Here is a 12,032-nt window from a genome sequence, read left to right as displayed (position 1 = left end):
CAAAAATAAATGATTTAAATTTTAAAAGTAGCTCATGTATAAAGTGTGTCAGTAACTGTAGACTTACTGATAGAATGAAACTGAGGATGGTTGTTCTTCTTCACAGATTGTGAAAGTACTGAATCTGTATACTCCAGTGAATGAATTTGAAGAGAGAGTCTTGGTATCATTTATACGTACAATACAGGTATGGCTGTATCTTTCCATTAAACATCTTCTGGCTGTTTCTAAGAAACCTTTAAATGATCCTAACAGATTGTGTCCTGAAGCTTTTTAGGCTGATTAGTCATCTTTTTCTATGCTGAAAAAGCAATGTTAGCCTTAAAATCTTAAGCAGTCACAATGCACTGCCTCCAGACTTGGAAAGGAATGGTAGTTTTTCCCTCAGTGTGTATGAGATTTCCAGAAGGTGAGAGGTTTTTGTGGTTACCTATCTGTGTATATGCAAACGCATTTAAATACCCACTTTTCAAATGATAACATTTGCAAATGCAAATTTACTTCTGTCAGACCTGTGTCTGCAAGAGAATTTCCAAATGCTTTGAAAAGTGAGGCCTATGTACATTCCAGAGCTCTTCATTTTGTCCCTTTTAATTTTGTGTATATTTATGAAAACAAAGAATTCCCAAAACTCCAAAACAAAAAAGCAAGTAGAGCAAAAGAAACGAAACAATGATCTTTCTGGTTTGTTGTAAATCTAGTTGCATTGCTAGCATGATAAGGGAAAATTAGAAGGTAGAACTGAGGCAAAACTGTAATTCTCCTCAGTGAAAAGATGTGGTTATCAGCTAGCACCTCAGTTTTCCCTTTTGCAAGGAATCAAAATATCTTCAGACCGTATTATAAGGGAAGGATATGCAAAATTAACGCCAAAATTAACCATATTTTAATCATTTAATTCTTACAAGTGTTGCAGATGACCACAGTGTATGTGTCTGTATACACACACATCTGTGCACGCAGATGGAGTAACACCTCACCGCAAGGTGATGGTTGTCAACAAAGGGGCTAAATGCTAACACAATCCCTTTCTTATCTTTACAGCTGCGTCTGAGAGACAGGAAGGACTCTCCTCAACTGCTCATGGATGCTAAACACATCTTTCCTGTTACTTTTCCATTTAATCCATCCTCCCTGGCATTAGAAACCATCCAGATCCCAGCCAGTTTGGGGCTGGGCTTCATATCGCGTGTCTGATCCCAAGGATGTTCTGTCAGTGTTAGATGGAGAATTGTTTGCCTGATATCGTTACCCATTAAAATGTAGGGAGCCACTGAAAACACATTTTTGAACAAACAGTCTCTATATGCTCAGATTTGTTGTAAAGGTAGCTGGGAAACTACGCAGCAGCACCACAGATTGAAGGCTGGTAGAAAGATGTGCATTTGTGTTCAGTCACTGCACGTACGAGGACATTACTGCTTCATATGTTTCCAGAAATGGAAATTGGGTTTGGACAAAAATTGTGTCTTCAGCTGTTTAGAGACATTTTTAGATCTTTAGTAACATATTTAAATAGTGTAAATTAAACTCCATGTATAACCTTCTCATGGGCAGGGACCAATGGGGACAGTGCCAGTCCTCACATGGGAGACGTAAAAGTAAGGCATTTTGTAGTAGAATATGCAGTTACCTGGGAGCCTGTTACTTTTAATTTGTAAAAACTGGAATGGAGAAGCAAAAACTTGCAATATATAAAATGATTTCTTAAACCACTTATTTATGTCAGTTTGACATAAATTCTAGTGATAAGTCTTATAGCTTACTGTATGCTATAACATAGATGTTCATTTGTTAGTAATGTGGTTTACCAAGCATATTAAATTGCTGCTGCATATTGAATTCTTTTAAATGTATGACAGTATCATGCTAGGCACTAAAAATAAGATACTTCATTTTTGGTTGTCAACCTTATTTACAGTCCAATGCAGTCTGTTATTCTAACTGGATTTTTGCAGATGTTATCAAATATCACCTGTAAAGGAAAATGGTAACTAAGCACAAGCAGTACACTGGAAATTACATGTTTAGAGGTTGGTTTTGTTTTTTTGCTTTGCTTTTTTTTTTTTTTTTATGTAGTTATCTGAGAATACAGAATCTTGAAGCAGATTATCAGAAATGAGTCATGATTTTTGTATTTATTTAGATTTTGTAGCACATCCAATGTTTTTCTTTGTAGACCCCAGAGATGACAGTGTGTATTTTCAGTATAACGTATTTTGTTGCCACCTCTAAAAAAAAACAGAAACCTTAAGAATATGTATGTATGTTTTCCTTCATATTTGTATTTGAGAGGAAAAGCTAACAGAAAGCTTCTGTGGAGGTGCAGGACTCGTTCCTTGGAAGGTTGGCCAGCAGAGGCGCAAAGTACGTTTTGACTCTGATGCTGTCACTGACTGCCATTGGTGCTGATTTAATGGTTGGAGATCCAGAGCGCGTAATGAGAAACAGAGTTAACTGGGATCTCACACATCCAATCGGCAGGGTTTTCTGTCTCACACTCCTTGGATGTGTTACAGAATTCACATTTCACAACGTGCAACTCCGTGAGGCTCCAACCCTGAACTTACACCGTGCCCTTTGTGGTGTGCGGCTCAAATACACGTGGGGAAAAAAGAGACACATTACTCTGTTGCATTGTGCAATATTTTTTATCTATTATAAAAATTAGCAACTTTGCATTGAAAATATTGAGGAATAGTCCAGAGGTACACTATTAGTCTGTTTGGTACTTAGTGTCTGCCTGCAAACTCACAGAATAAAGACTGCTTCCAGGCAGACAGAAACGTTTCAGCCGTGTTTGACCTGGGAGGCAGACATACTGCTGATGCGGCTGCTAAATGGGGCACAAAGGCAGCCTGAACTTTGGCAGTCTCATCTAAAGATGCTCAGGTTGTCTTACTTTCAGAGGCGTAAAACCCATGCTGTGTTTGATGGGCCATGCCAACGTTGGCACGAACTGAATATTTCATTGCACAGATATTTGGAATGATCCTTGCTGACGGTTTCGGTTGTCTTTCCACGCATGGTACACCAAACACTCTTGTTTTTTAATATTACTTGATTTCTGAACTACATCTGCTGCTGAGTGGCTCCAAGTAAGATCTAATGTACTAACAGTGGGGTATGGTGGCTTTCAGACTTTAGGGTACTGTACTTGAGAGAATGTAATGGGAAGGCCTTCACATCCAAGGTAGGGAGGACAATATATCACAACGTGCTGACCTACACAATTTTCTCCTTATTGGAAAGCATAGAGATTGGCATTACAGTATGCTCATACTGTCTATCAGGAAACCTATCCACTACATAAGCATTGGTGTATTAAAACGTATGCCTAACTGTATTTTTGTTGATTTCTAAAGTTTGTTTACCTGTAAAAAGCCTTACTGTATCTGTTTCCTTAAGAAAGTAGTGGTTAGTAATTTATAGATGTTATCCTTGAACTCAGTGGTTTGACTGGTATTACTTTTATATCACGTTAAAAGTAGATGCTGCTCAACATGTTTGGAAGGAAACTACTTTGGGGTTGTAAAAGATGTGTAATTGGTAAATCATCTACTGTTTTACCTGGCAGTATTTTACACGCACTTTTCAGAAGTAAAATTTTAGTGTCAGTGTATAATGTAACTTTCACCTTAGGACTAATATCTCTTTAACCATTGAACAGGATGCAGAGTTATTTGAACAACTATTTTTTTTCCTTTGAATCACGGTTATGTTCTTTTCATGTGGACATATCTTTTATATTTTAATTTATTATCTATTGCTATAGTAGATTCTATTGGATGCTGGAAAAAAAGAATTCTCAAAGAGCCCTTAGAATGATAGAGAGTTATTCTAGAGATTTTGCACAATTACCTCATTCTGTTTGGTGTACCTTTCTTCCAGTGATCGTTTTATTCGATGCTTAGCACACGGTCTTCTATCCAAATTGTGAAAATTGTTTCTCAGACTTCAGTCTGGGATGGAACACGAAAGTGCTTAAGTCCATTAAATGTGAATAATCTGTTCTACTTATCAGGACAACAAAGTGGGATCAATCTCGGCGTTGAAAAGTGGGCTGATGAGCAGTAACATCTGTTCCTAACTCGGAAACACCAGCATTTGCAATGGGAAGGTCTCTGATTTAAACTGAACGCATTTCAAATACCATACAAGTACTAGGAGTAAACACGTTGGGTTTTTTTTTAAGATGCCCAGACTTCACCTGGTAAATCAAAGCCTTGAAACACAGATTTTCACTCAATACCACTACAGTACATAGATGAAACCAAAACCTTGTCAGAATGACCTGAGCTCTGATCTGTCGTAGTGTCCGATGTTGTACTTAGTAAATGTATGCATCATAAAAGCTGTAGCCTAATAGCTATCACTGGAAAACGTCCAAATAAAAATACAGCTGTAAGATTTACTGTGGTCGTGGGGTGTTTGTTTGTTTATTCATTCGGGTCTGTTTGTTTGTTTCTGAGCAGGTGGCTGTCAGGCTTTTGGCTGAGCTGTGCCCTGGTCTGGTATTAAATGGGGAGGTTGGTGGCCCTGCATGTGGCAGCGGGGTTGGAGATTCACGATCCTTGAGGTCCCTTCCAACCCCGGCCACTCTGTGACTCTGCTCGGTGCTCAGCTCTTGCTGGGGGTTGCAGCTGTGCCTCCTGCCGGCTGCCCGGAGCTCCCGGAGAGCCTTCACGGAGGAGAGGCAGCAATCATCAGCCCAAACCAAGTGCTGTACTTATTCAAATCCTCCTCCTCGTAAATAATATTTGCATACACTACCTGTATACGAACCTATTCGTTCTATTTTCTAATCCTAGAGTAATCCTTGGTGGCGTTTTATAGCGAGCTGATTCTTGTTCTCGTTGGTTTTCCTTATTCCGGAGGGGCGGGCTGCTGTGCGGGCATTCCTCATTCTCAGCTCCTCAAGCTCTACTCCAGGAGCCCTCGAGGCACAGCGCCCGCACGTCATCACCGAGCTTACCCGTTCCCCCTGAAATCACACACCTGCGTTCCCCGTGCCGCCCAACACACACGCGTTTAAGGATGCCTTAACACACGGCAACCGCTGTGGGAGCTATCGGTGAGCCCGAGCTCGGCCAGGTGAGCGGCGTGGCAGCCTTGGGGCGCGCTCCTCCCCGGGGCAGGGCGGGGATCTGGACGGCGCGGCCCGGGGCGGGCGGAGGAGCGGTCGGCCGTCCCGGCAAAGCTGCGCCCATGGCGCTGGCCGAGCTGTACACACAGGTGAGCGGGGCACTGCGAGGGGGGGGGCGGCCCGAGGGCAGCGGGGGGGGGCTGCTCGTGCAGCCATGTCAGGTAGCGATAAAGTTGGCCGAAGCGGAGGCGGAGCCGCTTCGGGTCCCCGCGCGGTGCCGGGGGACGCCGCTTCTCCTTCTCGCTGCTTCAGCATGTGTTTTCTGAGCGTGGCTGTATGGGTTTGGGGGTTAATCTAGCGCCCTTCCTCCTTAGCGCGGCTGGGGCAGCGCTTCCCACTTTTCCCGTCGTCGGCGGCGCGGCGTTGTGGGGTGGAGCTGTTTGCTTAACTCCGAATAACAAACAGGGGGCGAAATCGCAGCCCCGTCGACCTCCTCTCTCCTATCGCCCATCCGGGTGCCGTCCCAGCCCCGCTTTGCCTTTCGCTGTGCCGCGCGAGCCCCGCTGCGGACGGCCGTGCCGGAGGAGCGGGGCGATGCGGGGCGGTGCGGGAATGCAGCGTTTACCTGCGGGGCAGCGCCGCGCTGCCTGTTTGCCAATGGAGGCTCCTGCCTCCACCGCGGGGCGGTTCCCGATGGATCGGTGCTGCTCTGACCTGCTTGTCGTCGTCGGCTGTGACCCGCTGCGGTCCGTTCGCTGACTCGTAAACGTGCCCTGTTCTGCTGAGGGTCTTTGGTTCCGGTGTTCTTGATGCGTGAAATGGCAGCAAAAAATTCTGTGTAACAGCTGTGGATAGGTACGTATGTGCCTTTAAAAGTCAGGACTGTGCAGGAATGACGCAGAGATCAGCTTGTCCATCAGTAAGCACCTCTCCTATGAAGACCAGCTGAGGGAGCCGGGTTTGTTCCGCCGTGTTCAGCGACCCCATATCGGCCTTCCAGTACTCAAATAGAGCTTGTAGGCAGGAGGGAAATGAACTTTTTACACGGGTAGATAGTGGTGGGATAAGGGGAAATGGATTTAAACTAAAAGGGGGGAGATTTGGGTTACATGTTCCAGGGTAAGTTCTCAATGAGAGGTGGTGAGTTGGTGGCACAGGCTGTGAGTGCCCCATCCCTGGAGATGTAGATGCCAAACAGGAGTAGAATGAGTACCTGTGAGATTGACTCTGTTCTCTCACTCTCTGTTTTCTCTTTTCTCTTTCACAAAGAATAAGTAAAGCACAGCGGTATACCCCAGTGAAACGGTCAGAACAAAGAGTGATCCCACAGAGTCCTGGCGTCCATGGCACCATTTAGGCTGCTCTTGCTCGAGAACTGCCTTTTTGTAGTCTGGTGCTACAGCAATAGCTGAGCTGGCTGCTGTCTTGTTTTTCTCTTTCAGTACAACAGGGTTTGGATTCCCGATAGCGAAGAAGTCTGGCAGTCTGCAGAAATCACAAAAGACTACAAAGCAGGAGACCGTTTTCTCCGTGTGCAATTAGAAGATGGAACTGTAAGGAGAGCAGCCTTAATTGCTGTGGGATTTGCTGTGTAGAAACATAGGGTGCACCAGGTCTACATGAATTGTTCCTACTTCCCTTTGTGCCAGCTGTGCAGCAACCAGAATTTAATCATTCAGAAAGCTGTTCTGTAAATATCTATTGCCTAAAAATATCTGCAGTCCTGCTGCCTCTGTCACATTAGTATATAAGACTGATATTGAAGTAGAAAGATGACTTTGGAAACAAGTAAAAACTCATTCTTGAAGTAAATCAGAAGAGCAAGGCAAGAATAATTCATCTCACAGAGGCAGCTGCTGACTTTCTTTCCCCTAAAGTTATTGCTGTATGGAAGAACTCTTACTTTTGGTCTCTGTGCCCTGTACTGATGTAGTATTTTGAAATAGGACATCTGTATTTCTGCACTGCTGTTCTGTAAGCCCAAATATTAAAGAAAAGTGGTGTGCGTTTTTAATAATAAAAAAATAACAAAATCACCGTCTTACTTTCATGACCCTCTGCACCTTATGTTCAGTGAGATGTATGGAACTGATGGAAGAAAAGATCAGACAGTGCTCCATCAACCCTGTACCTACATGTAGAGATACCAGATCCATTTGTACGTAAGCAAGCGATGAATGTTGTGCCATTTCCAGTCCTTTCTGCTTGCAGGAGCTCAATTACCCTGTTGATCCATCTGCTTTGCCACCTCTGAGAAATCCTGACATCCTTGTTGGTGAAAACGACCTGACAGCACTCAGCTACCTCCACGAACCTGCTGTTCTGCACAATCTTAAAGTCCGTTTTGTGGAGTCTCGGCTCATCTACACCTATAGTGGTAAGCAAAGTCAACTGCAAGGCTTAAAAAAGCACAGTAATATTGGCTTACCTGACCTACTGGGTGGCAGCCCAGCTCCACAGGTTGGAACTGCGTGGTCTTTAAGGTTCCCTCCAACCCAAATCATTCTATGATTAGTTTGCAGTGTGATGTGAGTAGCGTTTTCCTCAAGTGCCTTTTAATTCGTTCAGTGGAGATTTGTATGAGTGTACAGTCATTTGTTGATCAGAATATTATACTGGGTTTAGAAAATACTGTAATCATTGCTACCACTTTTCACTGCACTAATCTGTGTTTTCCTTTTGTTTTGTGCACTTGGTTGCAGGAATAATTTTGGTTGCAATAAATCCCTACAAGCAGTTGCCAATATATGGAGATGCTATTATTCATGCGTATAGTGGGCAAAACATGGGGGACATGGATCCTCATATATTTGCTGTGGCAGAAGAGGCATACAAGCAAATGGCAAGGTTCAGTGTGCTGTTTTACTTCTATAAATAACACTTAGTTAATTGTAATTTGGGTTAACTGTGTGTGTGCCATTGGCTATTGTGAATATCTCTGAATGCGTAACTTAACTAAACTAGAGAAGGAATAATTCCTCCACCAGCTGAGGAACTTTGGAGTTGGAACTAAATGATCTTTGAGGTCCCTTCCAATGCAGGCAATTCCATGATTCTTTGATTTCTATAGCTTGGAACCATTTTCATTGCTGACAAGGGCCAAAACTGTCATAGCTGTGTGAGTAGCAGTGACATTGGCCTAGAGATTACAGCCAAAGAGGTGTGAAACAGCGGAGCAGATGAAAGGTGGAACTCATATGAGTTGACCACAGTTGTGTTTTCATACCTTTGTTTCATATGTTTAACTCTTTCATATATTTGCATATATTTACATGCATTTTAGACACTTCTGCTTTAAACTCTCTGATTATTTGGTTTTAGAAATAGCAAGAATCAATCTATTATAGTCAGTGGAGAATCGGGAGCTGGAAAGACTGTGTCTGCAAGATACACTATGAGGTACTTTGCCACCGTGAGTAAGTCAAGCAGCAATGCACATGTGGAGGATAAAGTTTTGGCATCCAATCCGATAACCGAGGTAAACTTCAGAGAGCAGCTGTCAAATCTGTACTTATTGAGGAGAGGATTCCAAGAGCTGCTCAGCATCTCTGTTTGAAATCACGGGGGCTCTTTAGTAGCTGACTTAGATATCTACGTTAGAAATTGAGCCTTTGAATGCTCCTGATGGGAAGAGATGGTCGGGCCAGGAGCACTGATGTTCTGCCCAATTTGCCAGCAGCCCTCTGCAGGCACTGGGATGCAAAAGTTTGATCTGACCACATCCTGTTAAATAGACGATAGCACAAAAATATTGAACAACTTGTTTTTATTAGTTGGAGTAGAAAATGGCTCAGGTGGGGGGATGTGTTTCTAATTCTCTATCTTTACATACCATTGTATTCTTTGAGACTTATTTTCAAACCTGGGCCTTAAAACCCAAATCTCATGTCCGAATGCTGGGATTGATTCTTGAGGATTTTAGCAACTTGCGGTCGGGTCACGTTTTGAGAAATTTATTTTAATGAAATAGATGGGTAAAACAGACTGTGCAAGTTGATAATCTTGTAGGCTGTTGGCAATGCAAAAACCACACGGAATGATAACAGCAGTCGGTTTGGAAAATACACTGAAATCAGTTTTGATCCAAGTTACCGAATCATTGGAGCCAACATGAGGACGTACCTGCTGGAGAAATCCAGAGTTGTCTTCCAGGTGGGCAAAATGAGGAGACTCAGTGTCAATGTAGCTACTAATCTTTTGGCTCTGCTGGTTTCATATAGAAAATATGAAAAGATAAAATAGATATGTGACATTTTACGTAGTATGTCTAATAAGCACATGATTTCTTTTTTCATAGGAGCTAACCTCGTTTAAGGCAGGAAAGTGATTTGTTCCGTATGCTTCCTTATGCTGAGTGGAGTACACATTTCAGGAGCAATTCCCTGTGGCAGTGCTAGAAGTATTTGCAGATTCTCTGAATTTCAGTCACAATAATGGCATGTGCCAGTTGTGTCTGGAAAGAGGCAGAGTTCGTGGAGCACAGCGATTCTGTGGTCAAAGCTGGCTGACGATTTATAAGGCCAGGGCTTATCATGTGTGACCCATTGCAGTGTCAGAGCACAATCAGGATAATCTACTCAGGGAAGCATTAATTTTATGAAGCTGCCTTTGTGACATTTTAGCAGTATTTTAGTAGTACTGTAGCTTTTAAGTACTATGAAAAATCCTTCTTTGCATCTTCTCCCTGAATGGTGGGTCACAGCGTTTCGTGAATGGCTGCAGGACGGTGCTGCAGCTGGACTAAGCTGCTCTTCCTGTTGTTTTCAGTTCTTATTAGTAGGTGGTTTTTCAGGCAGAAGGAATCGTATCAACAGCTCAGCAAATGGTCATGGAAAAACAGTATACTTGAATGTATTGCTTTCAGAACTCTTGCTGAAGTCGAAAGTGTGATATTTGAATTTGGGGCAATTGCTTTGCTTTGTGTTGTGGTTGTATTTAGCCTTCTTGTATTGCCATCGTTTTACAGCAGTTCAGTATTGAATGTTTTTCTTCTGTAATGCTTTGTTTTGTTTTCATTTGCAGTCAGAGAATGAGAGAAATTACCATATATTTTATCAGCTCTGTGCATCTGCTATGCAACCTGAATTCAAGCATCTTAAGTTGGGTAGGTCTCAGGAAGATGAGCTCCTCTTCCCCTTTGCAGTGTATTATATCAAAAACTGCATTTTCCAAAGCTAGCACTTCAAGTGCTTTGTATCATAAATCTCACAGACTTACAACTAGATGCAGCTAGTAAGTCTGCTTGTATTAAACGTGGTAGCAAATCACTTGGAACTTGAATGCTGCGTTATCAAGTGCCTTTGAAAATATTGTTCTAGTATTTTTTGTGGTGGCAGGTGCTGTTATGACAATGTGGGGGCTTGATTCATTTACCCAGGGAGAAGCTTTAATGCCACCTGGGAGAATGAAATGTTGGCTATACGCTTCATCTTCACGTCTTCGTTCCTGTTTGCTTGTTGGATCAACTACTGAGATTGCTAGGAATTAAGAATGCTGGTTTGTGTCAATTAAACTGAGTTGTGCACATGGATTTCTCTCCAGAGAAGGGGACCTCCAGCTCACTGCATCGGATAGCACTGTCAATTTTCTAGTGTTACAAGCCTTTAACAAGTGGCTTTCCCTAGTCTTGAATTTTCCAGCATTATGAGTTTTGCTTTTACCTCTAGGAAGCGCGGAAGAATTTAACTACACGAGAATGGGTGGCAGTACGACTATTGAAGGAGTTGATGACAGAGCAAATATGATTGAGACTCAGAAGACGTTTGCCTTACTGGGTAACCCCTTGAGGATACCTACTCTCTATATATACATTCTTTTTCTGAAATGAACAAAGGTGGATTATATCTCACATGTTAATATTTTTTGTCAGTATTACTAATTTTTTTCCCCCTTAATAGCCTGTCCTTTACACTGTTAGCCTGCTTTAAAAGCACTAGGCAAGTACAAGTGACTGCTAGCCATTTGGTATTCATTGTTAATCATCAAAAGCACTAAGGGCTGAGGTCTGCTTAGCCACTGAGCTAACATACTGCAAAAGAAATAGAATTGGAAGCTTTCTTAGCACTAATGTGGCTTATGTGAAGACCATATGAGACTAGCTGGCACTGGTAGGCATACAGGAATTTATGTCTAATCTCTTACTGAATCAGACAGGCTGAACCAAAGCTTTTCACAGTAGTCTGCAGTGATGCTATATACCTACTGACTACACAACAAAGCAAGTAATCCAGCATTGTGCTATTTTAATTCATTCTACTGTATTTGAATATTTAAAATAATCAGGAATTGATTTTTTTTTTTTTTATTTATTTTTTTTTTTTTAGGTCTGAAAGAGGATTTTCAGATGGATGTTTTTAAAACGCTGGCAGCAATCCTGCACTTAGGCAACTTGGAAATAACAGCAGTTGGAGATGAGAGGTCATCCGTCAATGTAAGGAATTAACTCACTGAGATACTAGCATTTTCTTTTCTACTCTGTGCCAAAAGGCCTTTAGCAATGTTTTTCTCAATTCTGAGGCTCAGAGCGGCATTAGATCTGGTATACTGAACTTGGGAGATTTATCTATCTTTGTGTACAAAGTGAGTATTCGTGTGATACCTACTTCTACCTTGCTGTTGCTGATAGAGCCTTTGGGGACTACTTGCAGGGTAAAGGAAACAACATTGTCAGAACAGCTTGGAGTGTGTTTCAGCAGACTATGCTAACCAAAAAGGAATGGCATCTAAACATAGAGTAACTTATTCTTGCAATGTCTGTGTCCAGTGCACCTCGTCCAGCCTAAGGTTTTATTTCCTATGTCATTAGCTCCATCCACTGTCACTTGGTTTAACGCTTCTCAGTGTTTTGCCAGGCTAAGTGAACAGAAAATAAAACCTGTATCTTGATGTCAGTAGTGCCAGGATTTCCCTGTTTAGACAACGTTTAAGGCATTAAATGTAATATTTG

At 42.4% G+C, this 12,032-nt stretch overlaps 2 protein-coding genes across 15 annotated transcripts in view; both read left to right on the top strand.

The window, feature by feature from the left end:
• Positions 1–4,412, top strand: part of MYO5A (myosin VA) — a 96,511-nt gene extending 92,099 nt beyond the window's left edge. For all 9 annotated transcript variants that reach the window (XM_048956849.1, XM_048956848.1, XM_048956853.1 and 6 more), the window contains 2 exons: positions 107–187; positions 1,045–4,412. In XM_048956849.1, the coding sequence (XP_048812806.1) occupies positions 107–187; positions 1,045–1,197 (234 nt within the window). In that variant the 3' untranslated portion in view covers positions 1,198–4,412. The remainder of the gene's footprint in view (positions 1–106; positions 188–1,044) is intronic.
• Positions 4,413–4,733: 321 nt separating this feature from the next.
• The window catches only part of MYO5C (myosin VC), a 31,174-nt gene continuing 23,875 nt past the window's right edge, over positions 4,734–12,032 (top strand). For all 6 annotated transcript variants that reach the window (XM_048956860.1, XM_048956858.1, XM_048956859.1 and 3 more), the window contains exons 1-9: positions 4,734–5,235; positions 6,529–6,639; positions 7,298–7,463; positions 7,789–7,933; positions 8,408–8,564; positions 9,095–9,238; positions 10,109–10,190; positions 10,753–10,860; positions 11,410–11,516. In XM_048956860.1, coding sequence (XP_048812817.1) covers positions 5,209–5,235; positions 6,529–6,639; positions 7,298–7,463; positions 7,789–7,933; positions 8,408–8,564; positions 9,095–9,238; positions 10,109–10,190; positions 10,753–10,860; positions 11,410–11,516 — 1,047 coding nt within the window. In that variant the 5' untranslated portion in view covers positions 4,734–5,208. The remainder of the gene's footprint in view (positions 5,236–6,528; positions 6,640–7,297; positions 7,464–7,788; positions 7,934–8,407; positions 8,565–9,094; positions 9,239–10,108; positions 10,191–10,752; positions 10,861–11,409; positions 11,517–12,032) is intronic.

Source organism: Lagopus muta, chromosome 10 (assembly GCF_023343835.1).
Source record: "Lagopus muta isolate bLagMut1 chromosome 10, bLagMut1 primary, whole genome shotgun sequence".
NCBI lineage: Eukaryota > Metazoa > Chordata > Aves > Galliformes > Phasianidae > Lagopus > Lagopus muta.
This window is presented reverse-complemented; position numbering and strand designations above follow the sequence as displayed.